Source organism: Mustela lutreola, chromosome 1 (assembly GCF_030435805.1).
Source record: "Mustela lutreola isolate mMusLut2 chromosome 1, mMusLut2.pri, whole genome shotgun sequence".
Classification (NCBI taxonomy): Eukaryota; Metazoa; Chordata; class Mammalia; order Carnivora; family Mustelidae; genus Mustela; species Mustela lutreola.
In genome coordinates, this window is record NC_081290.1 from 102,925,916 (window position 1) to 102,948,099 (window position 22,184).

A 22,184-nucleotide genomic window follows, 5' to 3' on the forward strand; every position below is an offset into this window, starting at 1 on the left:
AAAAAAAAAAAAAAAAAGAAAAGAAAAAGGTACCTTAAAATTATGCATTTACTAAGCACTCTTGAGAGGAATAAGAAAACTGCTACCTACCTGATTTTTATCTTTAGTGGATGATCTATATTTGGTACTTCACTATCTGTCTGTTGTTAGAAAATTTTCATCCTTTTGAGTAAATAATAACAAAAATGCTTATATTTATTTAAAATTTCTCCTTCCTTCTTTCCCCCAAATTCAAAGTATCACCATCATCTAAGTTACCAAACTTAAATAATTTTTTTATAAGAGCAAATAGTAGTTTAGTTCTTATATGTGCTTCTGGGAGATTCCTTTTGAAAATCAAGTTAAATTTTTTCTTTTGGCATTGAACAGCAAAAAAGAAGCTGGTTTCACAAACTAGGAACACTGTCTGTACCCTGTAGATGTTTTCCTCTCATTCCCAACTTAAACAGAGGCCAAAGTAAACAGAGGATGATTGATTAGGATTAAAAGACTTTTTCTGGTCAATTGTAAAAAAAAAAAAAAAATAGGAAATGCTGATTATGCATTTTGAAATCAAGCAAACTTAATACCTTTCCAATTTCATACATAAAAGTACTGTTAAATACTGGTGAAAGAATCTGTTGTCAGATTGTATAGGCATATTAACAATAACTTTGCTTGTCCATTAAAGTAAAATCATTATTTCTGGAATCAGAAAGAAAGAAAACATTTGTTAGAACTGACTCATTGAAAAGGGGAATTCTGCCTACTTCGGAAATAGGATGCCTTCTACTGATGTGAATCGCCTTGACCCTTTGTGCCATTATTCTGGCTCATCATTTACTTGGTCACTGTATATAATTCCTGCTGGGGAAGAAAGATAGTATAATAAAAATATGACTTTAAAAAGCCCAGAAGGGATCTAAATATAGACCTTGCCCTAAAGTGTACCTGTGTTTTGTTTTGTGTTTTGTTTTTTTTTTTAATTTTTTATTTTTTATAAACATATATTTTTTATATACATATATTTTTATCCCCAGGTCTGTGAATCACCGGGTTTACACACTTCACAGCACTCACCAAATCACATACCCTCCCCAATGTCCATAATCCCACCCCCTTCTCCCCAACCCCCTCCCCCCGGCAACCCTCAGTTTGTTTTGTGAGATTAAGAGTCACTTATGGTTTGTCTCCCTCCCAATCCCATCTTGTTTCATTTATTCTTCTACCCACTTAAGCCTCCATGTTGCATCACCACTTCCTCATATCAGGGAGATCATATGATAGTTGTCTTTCTCTGCTTGACTTATTTCGCTAAGCATGATACGCTCTAGTTCCATCCACGTTGTTGCAAATGGCAAGATTTCATTTCTTTTGATGGCTGCATAGTATTCCATTGTGTATATATACCACATCTTCTTGATCCATTCATCTGTTGATGGACATCTAGGTTCTTTCCATAGTTTGGCTATTGTGGACATTGCTGCTATAAACATTCGGGTGCATGTGTCCCTTTGGATCACTACATTTGTATCTTTAGGGTAAATACCCAATAGTGCAATTGCTGGGTCATAGGGCAGTTCTATTTTCAACATTTTTAATCAAAGAATATTTACTTGGGATGTCTTTCCTAAATAGATCTGAAGAGATCTCTTTTTCCATCACGCTGAGCTTTTCCTAACTGTACTTGGTACTTGGAGGAACTGGAAGTGATCCTGGGAAGTTCTAAGAAGTGATTCCAGATTAATACACATACAAACACACTGAATGTGTATTTTCTAAGCAAAATATTATGTGACATAAGCTTGGAACATATTTAAAAGAAACAATCTTTTTAAGTCTACAGAAAAAGGATAGATAGGCCAACTCTGTATTTCACTTTAATTCTTGAAACAGACTGTAGATAAAGACAGGATAGAATCAAACATTGATTTGAACTCATTAATACATTGTACTTTACTGAAATCCTCATTCATCTGCATTTAAAAGCATAAGCAAAGGGCAAATTTAACTAAATTATTTGCTGACGCAGATGGCTTCAGAATATCAATTGAGAGTAACATGATGGAAACACTGCTCAGTTGGTAACCTTGGGAACAAAATAGGGTTGCAGTTTTTTTAAGTTTTTACTAGTTTTTTTGTTTGTTTTTTAAGATTTTATTTATTTATATGCCTGTGAGATAGAGCGAGCACACAAGCAAGGGGAGCAGGGGAGTGGCAGGCAGAGGGAGAAGCAGGCTCCCGGCTGAGCGGGGAGGCCGATGCTGTACTCCATCCCAGGACCCTGGGATGGCGACCTGAGCCAAAGCAGACGCTTAACCAACTGAGACACGCAGACATCCCTAGTGGTTTCTTTCTACAAAGAGACACTCAGTAGCTCTAGTTGTAAAAAACATGAAATGTGGAACCAAATCCCCTGGGTTTCAGGTGTGTGACTCTGCCAATTACAGCTGTGTGATCTTAGGGTCATGACCTAACCTCCTTGTTTCCTTAACTCTATTACATGAAAATTATAATAGTACCTGTCTCATAGAGTTGTTGTGTTAAATAAATATATCTAAATAACTTAGAGCACAGAGCACTGGCACAGAGCAAATAAAATATGATTATTTTTATTAACACTGTTGTCATCATTAACATTGCTTTTTCTCACTTTTCCATTCTATCATGACAGGCTTTCCTATTGGTGCTATAAATGCAGCAATCACCCCCATTTGGCTCTTTCTATAAATTATTAAAGTAGATATCAATCATATAGGTTTCCTTGTTAGCGAAAGCAATTGAGGAATTACTTTAGAAGTCAAGTAAGCTTTCTGTGTTAAGTACATATTATGACTAAGAAGAATATTTCCTTTCATTGCTGAGAGACAGTGTAGTATAGTAGATAGCAGAGGCTTTGCGGTCAAGACAGAGTAAGTCCTAGCTCCACCACACACTGCCTGTGTGAACTGGAAAGCTTTCAGTGCAGTACTCCTGCTGGAACAAACTGTCTTAGTTAACATAGATGTAAGCTCACATCCCAGTTCTGGCATATTAATTTCTGCTTTAGTGTTATGACAAGCACTAAAGATAATATACATAATGCACCTGACACAAAATCTGGTACTGAGTATTCAGTATGGGTAACTATTCCTTTAAAGTATATGTAGCATTTAATATTTGAAAAATACATAAAGAACATGTAACATTCAATCTAAGTTCCCTCTCCTTTCTCCTTCCTTCCCATCACTTTATACTAACTCTTTAATTCTTGAAGATAGAGCATAGCAGAAAGATATTGTTTTTGCCAAAAATTTCTCCCAAATTCTATTCCCTTGTAATAGTTATATAGTGGGATGTTACCTTTTGAGGAAGTACAAATGATGCTAGAAAATGTTGCTAAAAGTTCTTGACATGTGTTGCTATGTGTGTCATTTTAGTACTAGTTGAGATAAATATGAAAGCAGTACATTTGCCATTTCTCATACAATCTAAAAATAGTGGCCAGGTATTTTTAGAAGAAGTACTGAGATTTTCATGGTACCATCCAGTACTAGATATTGGCCACTGGTGTTATGAGGACAGCTTCCAAAGTCACCACCTTTTTTAAGCTCAATTACAGGATGATATCTGTCGGACTTCCTTCTGCCCTGTCTAATATCATTCTGCTATAGTGTCCATATGAATTGAACTAATATATGTGAAAGGACAAAACAAGGGCAAATCATCCAGAAATATTATGTAGATAAATAATGGTGTCAGTAAAGCTAAACCCCAGTAAATGTAGACTTGTGAAAAATACCATGTTTAAAACAAAAAGTCAAGGCAAGAGTGACTTACTTTTGGAAAACATTCAGTAATACTGATCACTGAGACTTAGCAACTTTGCTTTAATGTTTCTGAGCTGTGAAATCACCTAAAGTGGATGAACTGGTAGTTGGGAAATTTTGACCACTTCCTTGAGAACTTAGGATAAGTTAAGTCATTCATTCAACGTGTATCTAAAAAAACAATTATATGACAGATTCAGTTTTATGCACTGAGGCCATAAACATAAGGATAAGACAATACCAGCCCCACAGGCAGATGAGGAAAAAGCACTGGAAGCTTAGAACATACCATAAGGATGACACAGAGGTATGCAACTGTATGACCATCTAAACTCTAAGTAGGGTACTAATTGAGTGACTAGAGGATAGAATGAGAGATAAAGATATTGGAGTGAATGGACTGGGGTGATCTCAGTGATCAATGATGAAAATGTAGTCCTGAGTATGAGGACCTTATATGATATGCTGAGGAATTTTGGCTTTATTCCATATGCAATTCAAAAGTTTTAAACAGAAAAATGACATGATTAGATTTATATTTTAGAAAAACTATTCTGGGTGCAATGTGAAAAATGGATTGGACACTTCTAAAATGCTATGATTCCAAAGAATTGAAAAAGAACAACTGGCCAGCAATAAGTTCAAGAATATGGTAAAAGTGTACCAATTGATCTTTACAACAAGAAATTATATGGCAAAGCCCCCCGGGGAATTTTCCCATGCTATCTCTCCTTAGCAATGACAAAATCTTAATAAATTGGTCTCTAACTGCACATTTCTTGTGTTTTGGAATCCTCTTATCTAGTAATAACATTCTATCTGTGTGTTACTTGGACTACAGATGATACTCATTACAATGTTAAAATGTGAGATGAGTTACTCAAAATTATTGAGTCTTGAATCTGTGCTTCTTTACCCAGTAAAATATACTTCCTCTCAGTATATTAAATGGTGGTAACAGTTCCATGAGCCTGAGGATGTCAGGATGTTCTTATGATTTACCTTGTAGAGAATGCTTCATAATAAGCGTATTTTATTCCATTCACCCTTTTTTTTTTTTTGTTAGTAAGATAAGCAACTTCATAGTTGTTTGTTCAGCAAATATTTTCATGTCTTAGAACATCAATACATAGAATAATTCTCACCTTCTTATAAATATTTGTGTCAAAAATATCTGTGGTTGAGATAGATAAATAAGTTGCAGATCACCCTTATGGTTTTGGATGTTAAGAAAATTATTCAAATGTTCTAAAATGTTTAATTGATAATAAATAATGCTGTGTAATTGAACAAATGGAATATAAGTCCATATTTAGCCTCTCCATTCTAGTCCAACTGAAAATTTTACGCAAAAAAAACTTTGCAAATATAGACAATACAAAGACCTTGTGCTTCTTCTTTTTGTTTCTCTCAATATTTAAACATTTTTAATTGAGAAAAGATTTATAGACAGTTAAATGTATAGACCTCAATTACACAATTCAGTACATCTGACAGTAATAAATATCTATGTAAACAACACCCTAATCAAGATGTAGAATATTTAAATTAGCCCAGAAAATTTCTTCATGTCACTCCCCTGTCAATCTCTACTCCCCCCTTAGCAACTGCTGTGCTATTAATGTGTATGAGTTTTATCTGTTCTTGGCCTTTCTGTTTTCTCAACCATGTCTTTTGATAAGTTGACACTTTTGATTTTAATAAAGTTTATCAGTTTTTTCTTTTATGGATATTGTCAGAGGATGGACTGAGCTCAAGTGGGCTGATAGCCACTTGTTGTAGTAGTCAATTAAGACAACAAGCCAAAATTAAACTAACAGTCAAGTCTATAATTTCTTAGTGCAATAGAATATGAAAGAGGCTAAACAGAAGAAAGAACCAACTCTTCCATGTTTTATTTTTCCACATGGAATAGTGGAGGGTCAGGTGGGTGAGCACAAACATGGAAGTCTAACTACCAAGGAAGCCTGGAGTAAAAGTTCCTTCAGTCTAATGGAACTGGAAGCCCAGGAAGGGCAAAGTGGAAACAGACTGGAATAGAAAAGTAGTTAGAATGAATGAATGAATAAATAAATAAATAGGAAAAAAGCACTTAGTACTCAACTAGAGTACAGGAAATATCTTCATGTTCATCTTCCTCTAAAATGAAGTCTTGAAAGGTATCTGAAGAAAGCCTCTGCTAAAGGCAACTGATAAAAGACCTCTGTTGTGGGGTCTGGATAATAAATGTGGATATGTATAACAGTGTGGTCAGCCAGGGAGATCTGAGTCCTTGACAACAACTGCCTTCAGAGATTACAGTGCATTGGCTATTTACAAAGTCTGGTATGAAGAGAACTGCCTTCTCCCATGCAGCCTCCAAGTAAAGCATTTGTAATTGCCTATGGTTGAGCCTGAAAATCATTTTTGGATTTTTATCCTGGAGCCAGAATCCTCAGATAGTGTGCCTTCCCTAGGAAATGTTTGCCTACTTTAAAAATCATTAAAGTATTCTCCTAAGTTTTCTTCCAGAAGCTTATTTTAGTTTTCATTTCTTGGTGTATGATCCAGATGAATTCATTATGTGGTATTATTTTGATATGGAGGTTCATTTATTGTCCCATATATTTATTCAGTTATTTCAGTTCCTTTTGTTAAAAAGGCTTTTCTTCCTCCATTAAATTACTTGGTGTTTTTGTTTTGTTTTGTTTTGTTTTTATGTTCAGTTAACCAACATATAATACATCATTAGTTTTTGATATAGTGTTCAACAATTCATTAAATCTGTGACAAAGCTGGTGGTATTTTGACTACCATCGATAGATCAGATTAGATGTAACTGCAGCTTTATCAATATTAAATCGTTCAATCCATGAACATGGTGTATCTCCATTTATGTAGGTCTTCTTTAATTTCTCTCAGCAATGCTTATAGTTTTCAGTGTCATATTTTGCTTATTTTTTATTAAATGTATTCCTAGGTATTTTATGCTTTTCACTCTATTGTACATCAAATTTTGAAATTTATTATCCAATTATTTATCAATATTATATAGAAATTCAATTGAGTTTTGATCCATGATATCCTTCAAAGCTGCTAAACTCATTTACTCGTTCAAATAGTTTTGCATATTCCTTAGGGTTTTTTTTTCCTAAATGTAAAAATCCATATTGTCTGAGAAAAAAGACAGCTGTATGTCTTTCTTTCCCATTTTTATGCTTTTCTTTTATTTTTCTTGCTTCGTTGCACTGACTAGGACCTTCAGTTCACAATGAATAGAACTGATGAAAACACATCCTTGTCTTGGTTCACTCTTGGAAAGAAAAAAACTTTTTTTGATGTTTTACCATTAAGCTTTATGTTAGCTGTAGATTTTTTTTAATAAATGCCCTTTATCAGATTAAGGAAGTTCCCTTATTTTCTAGTCTGTTGAGAGTTTTTATGACTAGTGGGTTTTGAATTTTTGTCACTTTTTTTTTCTTTCTAAAGATTTTATTTATTTATTTAACAGAGATCACAAGTAGGCAGAGAGGCAGAGAAAGAGAGGAGGAAACAGGCTCCCTGCTGAGGAGAGAGCCTGATGTGGGGCTCAATCCCAGGACCCTAGAATCATGACCTGAGCCGAAGGCAGAGGTGTTAACCCACTGAGCCACCCAGGTGCCCTTGTCACATGTTTTTTTCAGCATTTATTATGTTAATCATATGGTGTTCCTCCCTTATTTTGTTAATCTGAAGAATTACACTAATTAGTAGTCCATTCTGTTAAACCAACCTCAAATTCCCAGGTATGACAGAGTAAGAACAATATATTTGGTTTCTTCCCCTACTTCCTGAAATGAGTTCCTAAAACACTTTAATTACCTGGATGACAGGGATTCTAGGAGCATCTTTTATTCTAATATTTGGTATTTGATTTTGGTTCCTGACTCAAAGGTCCTAAGTCCCTTGTAATTTCTAAGTGATAGGAACAGTGTTTGTTTTAATGAGATAAATCTTCGTGGGCTCCTAGAGAACTTCAGGATAAGAGCTGGTAATCAGAAAGACCAAGCCATGGTTGGAAACTTGGCCTATCCACTTAGGACAGGAGAGGAGCTGCTAATTGAGTTAGTAGTAACTCATGCCTATATTATGAATGCTTTATAGAAGTATGTAAAGAGTTCAGAGAAGATTCTTGATTGGTGAACATATCCACTTGCTGGAAGGTTCACCTCACTTCACAGGTATAGAAGCTCCCACACTCAGGATCCTTCTAGACATTGCCCTACTCTTCTTCTGGCTGTTCACTTATATCCTTTATAATAAACTGGTAAATTTAAGTAAAGTGTTTCCCAGAGTTCTGTGAACTGTTATAGCAAAATAAACTGAGAAATGGATTATGAGACCCACAGTTTATAGTCAGTAGGTCAGAAGTATAAGTGACAACCTGGGACTTGTGACTGGCATCTGAAATGGAGGCAGTCTTATGAGACTAAGCCCTTAATTTATCTGATCTGTGCAAATTCTGGCTAGTTACTGTTCAGAATTGAATTAAATTGTAGTACATCTAGCTGGTATCCAGAGAGTTGGAGAATTGGTTGTGGGTTTAAGAGATAATCCCTCACATTTGATGTATCAAAAATATTGTGAATAAAGATAAACTTCTAAAAACTGGATCTTTTAAAACTGAATCAGGGAGAAGTAGAATATCTGAACAAACTAGTTACTAGTAACAAAATTGAATTACTAATGCAAAAACTACCAAGAGAGGCACCTGGGTGGCTCAGTCAGTTAAGTGTCTGATGCTTGATTTTGGCTCAGGTATTGACTTGAGGTCATGAGATCAAGCCCCATGTCAGGCTCTTCATTAAGTATACAGCCTGCTTAAGATTCTCTCTCTCTCAAAACAAAAAATAAAACAAGAAAGAACTATCAACAACAGAAGTCCAGGACCATGTAAATTCACAAGTGAATTCTACCAAACATTTAAAGAAGAGTTTAATACCTATTCTCCTCAAACTATCCAAAAAAATTAGAAAAGGAAGGAAAGCTTCCAAATACATTCTACAAGTCCAGCATTACCCTGGTGTCAAAAGTAGAAAAAGGCACCAATAAAGAAAGAGAGAGAGAGAGAAGAAAATGACAGAATAATAGCCCTGATGAACATGAATTCAAAAATCGTCAACAAAATATTAACAAACCGCATTCAGCAATATACTAAAAGGATCATTCACTATGATCAAATGGGATTTATGTCAGGGATGCAAAGATGGTTTAGTATTCACAAATCATTCAACATGTTACATTAGCAAAATGAAGGATAAAAATCTGATCATCTCAATACATGCAGAAACAGCATTTGACAAAATTCAACATCCATTCATGATAAAAACTTTCAACAGAGTAGTTTTAGAGGGAACATACCTCAACATAATAAAGGCCATTTATGAAAAGCCTACAGCTAATACCATATTCAATGATTAAAAACAACACTTTTCCTTTGACATCAAGAAAAAGACAAGGATGTCCACTCTTACCACTTCCATTCAGCATAGTATTAGAAGTCCTAGAAATAGCAATGAGACAAGAAAACAACTATAAGAGACATCTATATTGGTAAGGAAGAAGTTAAACAGTCAGTATTTGCAGACAACATGATATTATACTCAGAAAATATTAAAGACTACACCAAAAAACTATTGGAAGTATTAAGTGAATTCAGTAAAGTCGCAGGACACAAAATAAATACACAGAACTCCATTGTACTTCTGTACACTAATAAGGAAGGAGCAGAAAGATAGATTAAGAAAACAATCCAATTTACAGTTGCACCAAAGAGAATAAAATACCTAGGAATAAACTTAACCAAGAAGGTGAAAGAACTGTACTCTGATGTATATTGATTAAGGAAATTGAAGATGATACAAAGGGAAAGATATTTCCTGCTCATGGATTGGAAGGATTAATATTGTTAAAATTAGTTAAAAATACCCAAGGCACTCTACAGATTTAATGCAATCCCTATCAAAATACCAGCAACATTTTTCACAGAGCTAGACAAATAATCCTGAAATGTATATGCAACCACAAAAGACTTCAAATAGCCAAAACAATCTTTTTTTTTTAAAGATTTTATGTATTTATTTGACAGAGAGAGAGAGATCACAAGTAGGCAGAGAGAGAGGAAGGGAAGCAGGCTCCCTGCCTAGCAGAGAGCCCGATGTGGGGCTCGATCCCAGGACCCCGGGATCATGACCTGAGCCGAAGGCAGAGGCTTTAACCCATTGAGCCACCCAGGTGCCCCTAGCCAAAACAATCTTAAGAGAGAACAAAGCCAGAGTTATAACAGTCCCAGATTTCAAGATATGCTGCTATAAAGCTGTAAAAATCAAAACAGCATTGTACTGGCACAGAAATAGACATATAGATCAATGTAACAGAATAGAGAGCCCAGAAAAAAAAAAAAAAAAAAACATGCTTATATGGCCAGTTAATCTACACAAAAGGGGCAAGAGTATACAGTGGGGGAAAGGCAGGCTTTTCAATCAGTGGTGCTGGGAAAACTGGACAGCTACATACAAAAGAATAAAACTGGGCCACTTTGTTACATCATACACAAAAACAAATTCCAAATGGATTAAAGACCTAAATATAAGACCTGAAACCATAAAACACCTAGAAGAAAACATAGGCAATAATTTCTTTGACATAGGCCATAAGAACATTTTTTAGATAATCTCTCCTCAGGCAAGGGAAACAAAAGCAAAAACTATTGGGACTACACCAAAATATAAAGCTTTTGCATGGCAAAGCAAACCATCAACAAAACTGAAATGCAACCTACTGAATGGGAGAAAATATTTGTAAATGATATATCCAATAAGGGGTTGATATCCAAAGTATATAAAGAATGTTTATACAAAGCAGCATCAAATAATAATAATAATAATAATCTGATTAACAAATGGCCGAAGACCTGAATTGACATTTCTTCAAAGAAGACATACAAATGGCAAATAAGTGCATGAAAAGCTGCTCAACATCACTAATCATCAGGGAAGTGCAAATCAATTCCTATTGAAATTGAAACCACAATGAGATTATCACCTTACACTGTCAGAATGTCTGCAATCAAAAAGACAGGAAATTAATAAGTGTTGGCAAGGATATAGAGAAAAAGGATCCCTCATGCACTGCTGCTAGGAATGTAAACTGGTACAGCCAATGTGGAAAACAGTAGTAAAATAAATGAATAGTGAATAGAAAAACAGTTTACACCTAGGGTATGCCCTTGTCTATTAGTTTCCTATTGCTCCTATAAAAGACTATCACAAACAACACAGATTTATGATTTATACATTGGAGGCCAGAAGTTAAAAATCAGTCTGGACAAAAGTCAAGGTGTTGGGAGGGCTTGTTCCTTTTGGAGGTTTACATCTATATTTATAATAAACTTCTCAATAAATTGTTGTTATTCTGATTTTAAGTAGTTACTTTTTAACCATATTAAAAGAAGCTAACATAAATTTTTTGTATTTTACCACCATATTTTTCAATTATCAGTGCTCTTCAGTCCTTTTTATAGATTTGTACTTCTTTATTTTGTTTTTTAGTGGATTGACTGTGCTGTGCCCCAATACAGGTTTTTGGGGTTTTTTTTTGTTGTTGTTTTTGGGGGGGGGTTTTGCCAATATAGTTCTTTTTATTTATTCTGCTTTTAAGAACTTTCAGTAAATTTCCACTTCACATAATGAGTTTTTCTGTTCTAATATTTCAGGCTTTTTTATTGTTTGCATTTCTCTGTCCATTCACTTTAGAGTATTTTCTTTTAAGTCATTGAATATATTTATAGTAATTCCTTAAAATCTTATCTAACAATTCTAATTCTGGATCATCTTATAGGTCTATTTACTTGAACTTCTGTTTCTCTTGATTATAGGTCACAATTTTCTGCTTTGCATATGTGGTTATTTATTATACAGTGGATATTGATGAAGATACATTGAAAAGAGTCTGGATTTTATTATCTTCCTTTAAAGAGTGTTGAGTTTTGTTTTGCTAGACAGTTAAATAACTGGTGGGTCCTTTTGCCTATATTAATTATTTTTATTTATTAAGGCAGGTCTTTTTACCTTTTATTTAGTCCAAGAATGTGACATGTCAAGGTCCTTAACTGAATGAATACTCAAGGTGTTCAATGGAAACTCTCACCCTGACTGGGCCACTTCTCCAAAACTTTCAGAAATTACTCATCTTTATGATGCCTCAGAACTTAATACCATACTTTGTACATAGTAAGAATTCAGTTTTAGTTCGGTTCAACTAAACAAACAGCAGGGTGGTCTTTATGGACACAATGGCCCAGAGAAACATTATTTAAACCAAAACCTTTTTGTACATTCTTAATTCTCCTATAGTAAGCTTAATATATGAAGCAAAATTGTGAATAGAAAATTTGGACAATGTAAATAATCCGATAATGGCAGTGAATCATTTAGGGTTTACAAAGTTTTAAAAATGTTTTATCTTGTATATATATCACAGGTATGTTAAGTAGATTTTCTTATTATCTCCATTTTGCTCTTGAAACAAGTAAGGCATGGTGATGTTATGCAATGCTCATTATCATATAAATTCGTAACTGGCATTTGGAGTCCAAATCTAGTACTTCTTACTATTACAGGGGAATATGTTACCTGTTTACAATGTAGGTTTCCATATCAGCAATTTCAAATGGTCCAATCTAAAGTCTTCAGAAGTTTACTTCTAACTTTAGGAAGCTTATTTTTAACTACAGTAATGACAGTACCTGGTGTTAGATTAAAAACCTGTTGTTAGATAAACTACTGGCAGTTCCTTTTTTTTTTTCCTACATGTTAGTCCTTTCTCAGAGAATAGCAAATAAAAACTCAACTTCATAAAATTTTTAACTCATTTTAAATATGAAACATTATCTCTACAATTTATCTGCTCTTATTTAAGCAAGCCATGTTTTACAGTAGTGGTTTGGATATAAAATATTATTTATTTCCTATCCTTAGCAGTTTTCCTGGCTACTTAATTTTCTAGCTGCCTCACAGAGACAATTGTGAGCATTTATCTCAAACACAGGTTGGGATGAAATAATAACCATACTGTTGTTAACTACAGATGAGGATTTCAGAGTGGAGAGAGAAATGGTTTAAATTGCCCAATATGTTAAATATCCTGTGTGAATCAATATATTCCGAAATAGCTTCAATGGCTCCTCTTGTAGGATTAGGAAAAAATTACTAATACTTTAACTCTTACAAATCCAGTTTCTGTTTTATGTCCAGTAATATGCGAGGGGATTTTTCTTAATGGTTTTTGCACCGGAGTTTGTTTTGCATGTGGAGGAAAAGTCACAATTCTTTACTGTAGTCAAGAAATAAATATAATACAGAGATGACATGATTACACATTTTTAATTTCTTTCATTAGTTTTTTCTCATATTTTAACTTTTTAAAAGATTTATTTATTTATTTGAGAGAGGGCATGTTGGGGGCTGGTGAGTGGGGAGAGGGGCAGAGGGAGATAATCTTCAAGCAGTATCCCTGCTGAGCACAGAGAACTGGGGCTGGATCCCACAACCCATGAGATCATGACCTGAATCAGAGGCCTAAGGGACTAATTTACTCAGAAGCCATATTAGTTCTTTAAAAAAAAAAAAAAAAAAAAACCTCCATGGAGAAGAAATGCCCTTAGAATTATCACTATGCTATGTTTACTGATGTCACTTCTGTCACTGCTCTTTGGATTTTTAGTTAACAGACTTTGAGGGGACTGTTTTAAATTTACAGAAAAAAAAAAAAGAACAGATAGTACAGCATTCACATATTTTTCCACTTCTTTGCTCATAATTTACCCTATTTTTGACGTCTTGCCTTAATGTGTCACATTTGATACAATTGCTGAATCAGTATTGATATATTATTATTAACTAGGTCCATTAACTAAGTTTACATTAAGGTTCACTTTAAGGTTCACTCTTTGTTTTGAGCAGTTCTGTGGGTTTTGACAAGTGAGTGATGTTATGTATTTACCACTGTAGTATTATATAGAACAATTTCACCACTCTAAAAAATCTGCTGTGCTACAACTATACAGTCCTTTTCCCAATCTCCTCACCCTGGAAATCAGTGATTTTATTTTTAACTGTCTTGATAGCTTTGCCGTTTCCAGAATGTCATATAGTTGGACTAGTTGGAATCATAGAGTATGTAGGCTTTTCAGACTTTTTCCTCTATGTCTGTTATGGCTTGATAGCCCATTACTTTTCATCACTAAATAACATTCCAAGTTTTGGCATTTTGAAAGGTGCTAAAGAATATTATTTAAAAGGCAATCTCTTTCTGAATGGAAATCTACCAAGTGCAAAACAGAAATGTAGCCTATATTTCAACTGGGTTTAAAACAAGAAGGCACACTGACTGGAATCTAAGGCTAATGCTTTTTAAATTTTCAGGGGAAGTGCCAAGATTTTTCGTGCATTTTATATATCTAGAAGTTTGTAATATCTCTGAATTCCCTCCATGTGCTGAAATAATATTATTTATAACTCACAATGCTCCCAGGATTTAAGTAATATTATCCCTATTTTATGATTGAGCAAAAAGAGGCAGAAAAATGAGATTGGCCAATAACTTGGAAATGATTGAATTGAAATTTAAACCCAGATCATTCTGCCTCCTAGGTTAATGCTCTTTCCAGTATGCCATTATTATACCACTTTCCAGTAAATACCTTAAATGCCACTAGACCAATAGCTGGACCAATAGAGCTAGGCTTTAAGCCTACTATGCTCATCTCCCTAATTCATTCCCACCCTTTATAAACCAGAGGCTTTGAAGTTTGAAAACTTTTCAATTAAGAATGATAGATTAGGGCGCCTGGGTGGCTCAGTGGGTTAAGCCGCTGCCTTTGGCTCAGGTCATGATCCCAGGGTCCTGGGATCAAGTCCCGCATCGGGCTCTCTGCTCAGCAAGGAGCCTGCTTCCCTCTCTCTCTCTCTGCCTGCCTCTCTGTCTACTTGTAATCTCTGTCTATCAAATAAACAAATAAAATCTTAAAAAAAAAGAAAAGAATGATAGATTATACACATATGTCTATCTCTAATCCCTTCTGAAACATCATTAAAGAGAAATAGTAAGGGAAAGAAAAATATATAATTCTAAGAACAAAGAATGTAAGAGAGCATAAGTAGACAAGAAACAACAAAAATTGAGAAGACAGTTATATCACTAGTAACTTACTTCATAAAAAGCAAAGACAATTGAAACCTTTCTGTAAAGGAGAATACTAGGAAGAAGCAAGCCAGTTCTTGATGCAGAGCATAAGAAAGTCCCAGGAATTGAAAGTGAATGAAAATGAGGCAAAAAAAAAACAAAAGAAAAGAAAACAAAAAACCCAGAAGAATAAGTTCAATGTATCCATAAGGAGTAGTTTCATTTCTCCCACCCCTGGAGATCTCTGCACCAACCTTGCTAGTCATGTGTCTATCTATTCCTTTGCCATCTAGTAGAAGACTGAAAGATAGGGGAAGATCCAGGTTTTGTGGGCCTGAAGCCTAAGCAATGTAAAGTGGCCCTCTCTAAGAAGATTAAATTACATTACAAAATTATACCTTTAAAACAATATTGAGAATGAGTAAGGAGATCATAACAAATTCCAAAACAAAAATGATATACTATTTTAATTTTAAGTGTCAGATATATCTATAGTTTTCCTTCTTTTTTGCTACATACTCAATGATGATCTCTTTATATGACAATAATTGCACATTTTTTTAAAGATTTTATTTATTTGACAGAGAGAGACACCGCAAGAGAGGGAACATAAGCAGTGTGAGTGGAAGAGGGAGAAGCAGGCTTTCTGTGGAGCAGGGAGCCTAATGCGGGGCTCAATCCTGGGACCCTAGGATCACGCCCTAAGCCAAAGGCAGACACTTAACGACTGAGCCACCCAGGCACCCCTGTACAAATTTTCTATACAAAAAATAGATCATAGTTTTTCTATTGGCATTGTTAGTTGAATTTTTTTTTATTATTGATAGTGGGAATACATATCCCATATGACTTAACACAGGTAATACGCTCCTGTCATGGTGCTACAGATTTCTTTCCTACAAATACAAAAATGCTATTTTGTGAAATTCCTATCATGTGAGAAAAAAAGTTAATGATGTACTTATAACTAACTTAAAACATTATCAAGTATATTCCTAGAAGGAGAGTATTTCTCTTTTGATCAGACATCAATGAGAACCAGATTCTCTACTTACAACTTTACATGTCTAAAGTTTGGAAAAATTCGGGGCGCCTGGGTGGCTCAGTGGATTAAAGCCTCTGCCTTCGGCTCAGGTCATGATCCCAATGTCCTGGGATCGAGCCCCGCATCCGGCTCTCTGCTCAGCGGGGAGCCTGCTTCCTCCTCTCTCTCTGTCTGCCTCTTCACCTACTTGTGATCTCTGTCTGCCAAATAAATAAATAAAATATTTTTAAAAATAATAATAAAATAAAGTTTGGAAGAATTTTTAAGTCCCATTTTTTGCTGTGTTTATTTCAGCTCTTTCTCCTACGCATAACTTCTGGTGCTAGGACATATCGTATTGCATTATAATCTCTGCACATATATAGTGGGTGATGGGAATATTTCAGGAAGTCATTTCTAGAGCAATAACTTTACTGTACTGTCAAACATAAACAAAGCCAAATACTAGTTAAAGTGGTAAGGACAGGTTCTAATCAGTAATAAATATACTGTTACAATAAAGAAGAGTCCAACATGAACAATTTGTACAATGGTAACTGGGCATTTTAATGGGAGAATGAGGGAAGAGGTGGGGACTGGGGTGAGGAGGGGCTTAAAAGATGCAGGAAAATGAAAAATTAAAAAAAGTAAGAAGGAGGACTTTGGTCCATGTGAAACCCATCTAGGATTGCTAACTGGCACTTACTGGAGTTAGGTTTTACCTTCCCACAGAGACTGGGAGACAGAGACCCTATCTTCAGATGTTGACTGGAACAAACAATAAATTATATTGGCAACCTGACTTTTCTCAGGCAGGTACTTTAAGGATTGGGGGTGGGAGGTACAGTCATCCTAGGGATGTGGCCTTGAACCATTAAAGACTTTCCTAGCATTTCATTCAAGGGTTTATAAGCCAAAGTTGAGGCATAGCCAAGAAAGGGCTTAAAGGAACCTGGCTAAAGTTTCTTCAAGGAGAAAATATTTTATCAATATCCTGGAGTGACTTCAAATCACAAAAAATACATCCCATTAAGCCAAACTAATTGTCTATTCCTAAAGTTTATTCCTAGTTATATCTCAAAGTGTCCCCAGCCACTATAACATTGCCTAACATAAGATGAAGTAAAGTAGAGGGAAAATTGGTATAAAGACAGAAATCTTCACTGTTTGTGGCTCAAATATCTTTACTTTTGCAAATTTTACAAAAAAAAAAAAAAGACCATAACAACAGTAAATTTGGAGGGGTATTCTTTGGAATAATAGAACTGAAGTATCTTGAAATTCAGAGTTAACAGCATAGAGCAGAGAGCAAAAGTGAGGAGATGTATGTAGTTAGAACCCCTGGAACTCTCTGGGGCCAATGCTGGCAAAGATTAGTTTAGACAGAAAATTATTCTCTGGAGAGGGAGAATGTCCCCAGGAGGAGAAATTCCTTACTTAGCAGCCTTCTAACAAATGACCATGTCCTGAAGATACCCAGTAGTGGATCTACCTGTCACTAAGACCTGCCACATATACAATACTTCCAATCTAATTTTTAGTGCTGTTATTTTAAATAGGTAGAATCATAGATCACCAAACCTCTAAAGAAAATCTCCCCAACTAAAACACAGACAAACACAAGCTGAATACAGGAATATCCTCAGAAAGATAATTATGAGAAGTTATTGCAACTGTGACAAATCAGATTTTTTTTTTAAGTAACAAAGAACAAAAAAGATTTACTGGAATTGACTGGAAATGCAGTGAGCTTTCTAATAAGAGTTAGATGATAAAGTTTAGGAAAAATCTCAGAAAGTAAAACAAAAATACAGATGAAAAGTAAAGAAAATGCAAAATTATTAGAAAATAAATTCAGGATGTTCAGAATTTTTTTTTTTTAATAAGAGAGAAGAGGAAAAAAACAAATTACTGCAGACATCAAGCAAGAACTTTGTTAGGTGGAGGATTACAAAAGGACTACCAAATACCTTGCATAATGAAGTAACATATTTACATATATCATTATGAAATTTTATAACATCGGGGATCCTAAAAGCTTACAGAAAATAGGAAAATCACATACAAATGATTTCAACTGAGAATCATATCAGCCTTCTCAGAAAACAATGAAGTACTATTTTTGCCTAACTCTAAACTGAAAGAATTCAACCCTAGAATGCTATGCCTACTCTGACTCTTAGTCAAAGGCAGAATAAATATTTTAAAAGACAAGGAGATTTCAAAATAATTTGGTTTCTGCACATGCTTTCATAGAAGCTGCTGGAAAATGTGATTGAGTAAATCACCAAAGTGATGGAGTAAATCAAGGAGTAAATAATGTCTTGTCTCTCAAATTAGGGATCAAATACAGGGAGAGCCAAAGGGAATTGGATGCTAGTAAAGAGAAGTGCCAGGACAACAGCTGTTCACTAGATCTTGGAAGCATTAGAGCAAAAGAACAGAAGTCTTCAGGAGAGATGTATTTTCCACCTATTCTGGCCCAAATGAAATATGAGATGTATTTTATTATTTTGGAAATAGTTCGCTCTTTCTGAGAGATACGATAGTAATGTATGAGGATAAATCAGGATTTAGAGAAGTTATTTTTTTCAGAATCACAAAGTTCTTCATGGAGCTTGGAATCAAACCCAAGAAACCATAATCTAGGGTACATGATTTATTCATAATGCATTAATCAAAATTATAATGCAAAATAAAAAAAAGTAGTGCCTTAAGATAACAGATGACTTTTTAAGAATAATTGCTATTTTGATGTAGTTTACAAAATACTTTTTGCATAATATTTTGGTTATGATAAAGGACTTTGGAAGGATTTTGAGATAGATAGGTGACATGAGTCAAGTGAATGAGAATGGGGTATCTGCCAGTACTGATCTTCAGGGTAAAATTGAGGTGATGCCAGTAAATTCTCAAGATTCACTGTAAACCTTTTATGGTATTGGTAGGGTGTTTTGGAAGCAGATACAACTGGCTTTTCTATTGCTAGTGATTTAACGACTGAACTACAACCTGTGATCTGGGTCATTGACTTGACCAAGCTTTTACTGGGTGACAGATTTGTCAGACTGAGTTAAGCCCTGCAGATGCAAAACCTATGGTCTGAAATTCTTCCTTTGGAAATTAACAGTGTTAAATGGATCAACTTTGTTTTAAATGGGTTTTCTCACTTTAGCTTCAAATTTTTGTCTTAACCATATTAATTAGAATTTTTCTAAAGTGAATTCCCCAATATCTATTCTACTTTGAAAAAATAGACTACTATCAGAGTAAATGAGGCAGATTCTTAAATAAGATGTGTTATATTCCATGATGTTTAAATAATGATATACTGAACAATCCAAACATGTCTACTGTGTATATGTATATATGTGTATATATGTAGATGATAACAAAATACACATAAAAATATATGTATATATTCACATATATAAATGTATATATATCTGAAGGTATATAATAACATAAAATACTCCCACCATTATAATCATATATGCTGATTAATATCTGTACTATATTTTCACTGACATCTTTAGCCATATTGGATACATGCATTTAGGAGATTGTGTTTTTTAATGAACATACCAATTCAAATTCTAAAGGTTTGCTTTTTAAAAAAAAAATCCCTATCTAGAAATTGACATTGAACGCTGTGTACGGGAATCAATCAACCTATTCTGCTGGACTCCTAAAAGTGCTACTTACAGACAGCATGCTCAACCTCCAAAGCCAGTTCCTGATAGCAGTGGAGTCAGAAGTTCGACACCTTTTTTCTCCACTGAGTGTCCAGATCCTCCAAAAACAGATTTGGTAAGTATCTACAGATTTAATTTATAAACTCTGAAGGCAGACAGTTGTTAAAAATGTAGTGTAGCATAATTTTTGCTCATAATAATGTTATCACTTATGTCTTTTTAACTATTTTCTAATATATGATTATATTTATGCAACTTTAGAAAACCTTTATGTCTATTTAGTTTTACAGTTAAGAATATTGTTTGATATATTCCCTCAGGTAGCAAGCTTCACATTTTGTCCCAGGGTCCTGGGATCAAGACCCAAGTTAGGTTCCCTGCTAGGGGAGAGGAGCAGGTGGAGTCTGCTGCTCCCTCTGCCCCTCTCCTGCTCCTGTGCTCATTCTTTCTCTGTCCCTCTCAAATAAATAAATAAAGACATCTTTTCTTACACTTATTTTATCATTTTTTGTCTCTCAATTTTTTAATTTAAATTAATTAACACAGTATTTTATTAGTTTAAGAGGTAGAGTTCAGTGATTCATTAGTTTCGTATAATACCCAGTACTCATTACATCACATGCCCTCCGTAATGCTCACCATCCAGTTATTCCAACTCTCCATTCCCCTCTCTGATTATGTCTTATTTTTCCCTCCCTACCCCATTGATCCTGTTTTGTTTCTTAAATTCCACATATAAGTGAGAGCATATACTAATTGTCTTTTGCTGATTTACTTATTTCACTTAGCAGAAATCCCTCTAGTTCCATCTGTGTTACTGCAAATGGCAAGATTTCATTTTTTGATAGCTGAGTAGTATTCCATTCTCTATATATACCACAACTTCTTTATCCATTCATCTGTCAATGGTCATCTGAGCTCTTTCCATAGTTTGGCTATTGTGGACATTGCTGCTATAAACATTGGGGTACAGGTGCCCCTTCAGATCAGACATTTGTATCTTTGAGGTAAATACCCAGTAGTGCAATTGCTGGGTCATAGGGTACCTCTATTTTCAACTTTTTGAGGAACCTCAATATTGTTTTCCAGAGTGGCTGTACCAGCTTGCATTCCTACCAACAGTGTGAGAGGGGTCCCCTTTCTCTGCATGCTTGTCAGTATCTGTCATTTCCTGACTTGTTAACTTTAGCCATTCCTACTGGTGTGAGATGGCATTTCATTGTGGTTTTGATTTGTATTTCCCTGATGCCGACTAATGTTGAGCATTTTTTTCATGTCTTCTATGAAAAAATATTTGTTCATGTCTTTCGCCCATTTCTTGATTGGATTACTTGTTCTTTGGGTGTTGAGTTTGATAAGTTCTTTTTTTTTTTAATTTATTAAATTTTTTTTTAGTGTTCCAAAATTCTTTGTTTATGCACCACACTCAGTGCTCCATGCAATACATGCCCTCCATAATACCCACCACCATGTTCACCCAACCCCCCCCCCCAAGTTTGTTTCTCAGATTGTAGACCTTTATCTGATGTGTCATTTGCAAATATCTTCTCCTATTTTGTTGGTTGTCTTTTGGTTTTATCGACTGTTTCTTTTGCTGTGCAAAAGCTTTTTATCTTGCTGAAGTCCCAATAGTTCATTTTTTGCCTTTGTTGCCCTTATCTTTGGAAACATGTCTAGCAAGAAGTTGCTGTGGGCAAGGTTACAGAGTTTGTTGCCTGTGTTCTTCTTTAGGATTTTGATGGATTCCTGTCTCACATTGAGGTATTTCATCCACTTTGAGTCTATTTTTGTGTATGGTGTAGGGAAATGGTCCAGTTTCATTCTTCTGTGCATGACTGCCCAATTTTCCAAATACCATTTGTTGAACAGACTGTCTTTTCCATTGGGTATTCTTTCTTGCTTTGTCAAACTATCTTTCCTGCTAGTTGATCATAGAATTGAGGGCCCATTTCTATGTTCTCTGTTCTGTTCCATTGATCTTTGTGTCTATTTTTGTGCCAGTACCATACTGTCTTGATGATTACAGCTTTGTAGCAGAGCTTGAAGTCCAGAATGATGATGCCACCAGCTTTGGTTTTCTTTTTCAAGATTGCTTTGGCTATTTGGGGTCTTTTCTGGTTCCATACAAATTTAAGGATTGTTTGTTCTAGCACTGTGAGAGATTTGATTTATTTATTTGACAGAGAGGTATATAGCACAAGTAGGCAGAGTGGCAAGCAGAGGGAGAGGGAAAAACAGGCTCTCCACTGAGCAGAAAGATCAACATGGGGCTCAATCCCAGGACCCAGGGTTCACAACTCAAGCTGAAGGCAGCCACCTAAGCAACTGAACCACCCAGGAGCCACAACAAATGCTTTTTCTATATCTGTTGAGATGATTATATAGTTCTTGTCTTTTCTTTTCTTAATGTAGTGTATCCCATTGATTAATTCACAGATGTTGAACATCCTCACAGCCCAGGAATAAACCCCAGTT

At 34.9% G+C, this 22,184-nt stretch overlaps 1 protein-coding gene and 1 long non-coding RNA gene across 3 annotated transcripts in view; one reads left to right on the top strand and one right to left on the bottom strand.

Moving 5' to 3' along the window:
• Positions 1 to 22,184, top strand: part of TBCK (TBC1 domain containing kinase) — a 211,745-nt gene that overhangs the window by 126,522 nt on the left and 63,039 nt on the right. For both annotated transcript variants that reach the window (XM_059171534.1, XM_059171529.1), the window contains exon 23: positions 19,649 to 19,824. In XM_059171534.1, coding sequence (XP_059027517.1) covers positions 19,649 to 19,824 — 176 coding nt within the window. The remainder of the gene's footprint in view (positions 1 to 19,648; positions 19,825 to 22,184) is intronic.
• LOC131829607 (uncharacterized) overlaps positions 1 to 22,184 on the bottom strand; it is a 198,999-nt gene that overhangs the window by 106,349 nt on the left and 70,466 nt on the right. The gene's annotated exons all lie outside the window — the stretch shown is intronic.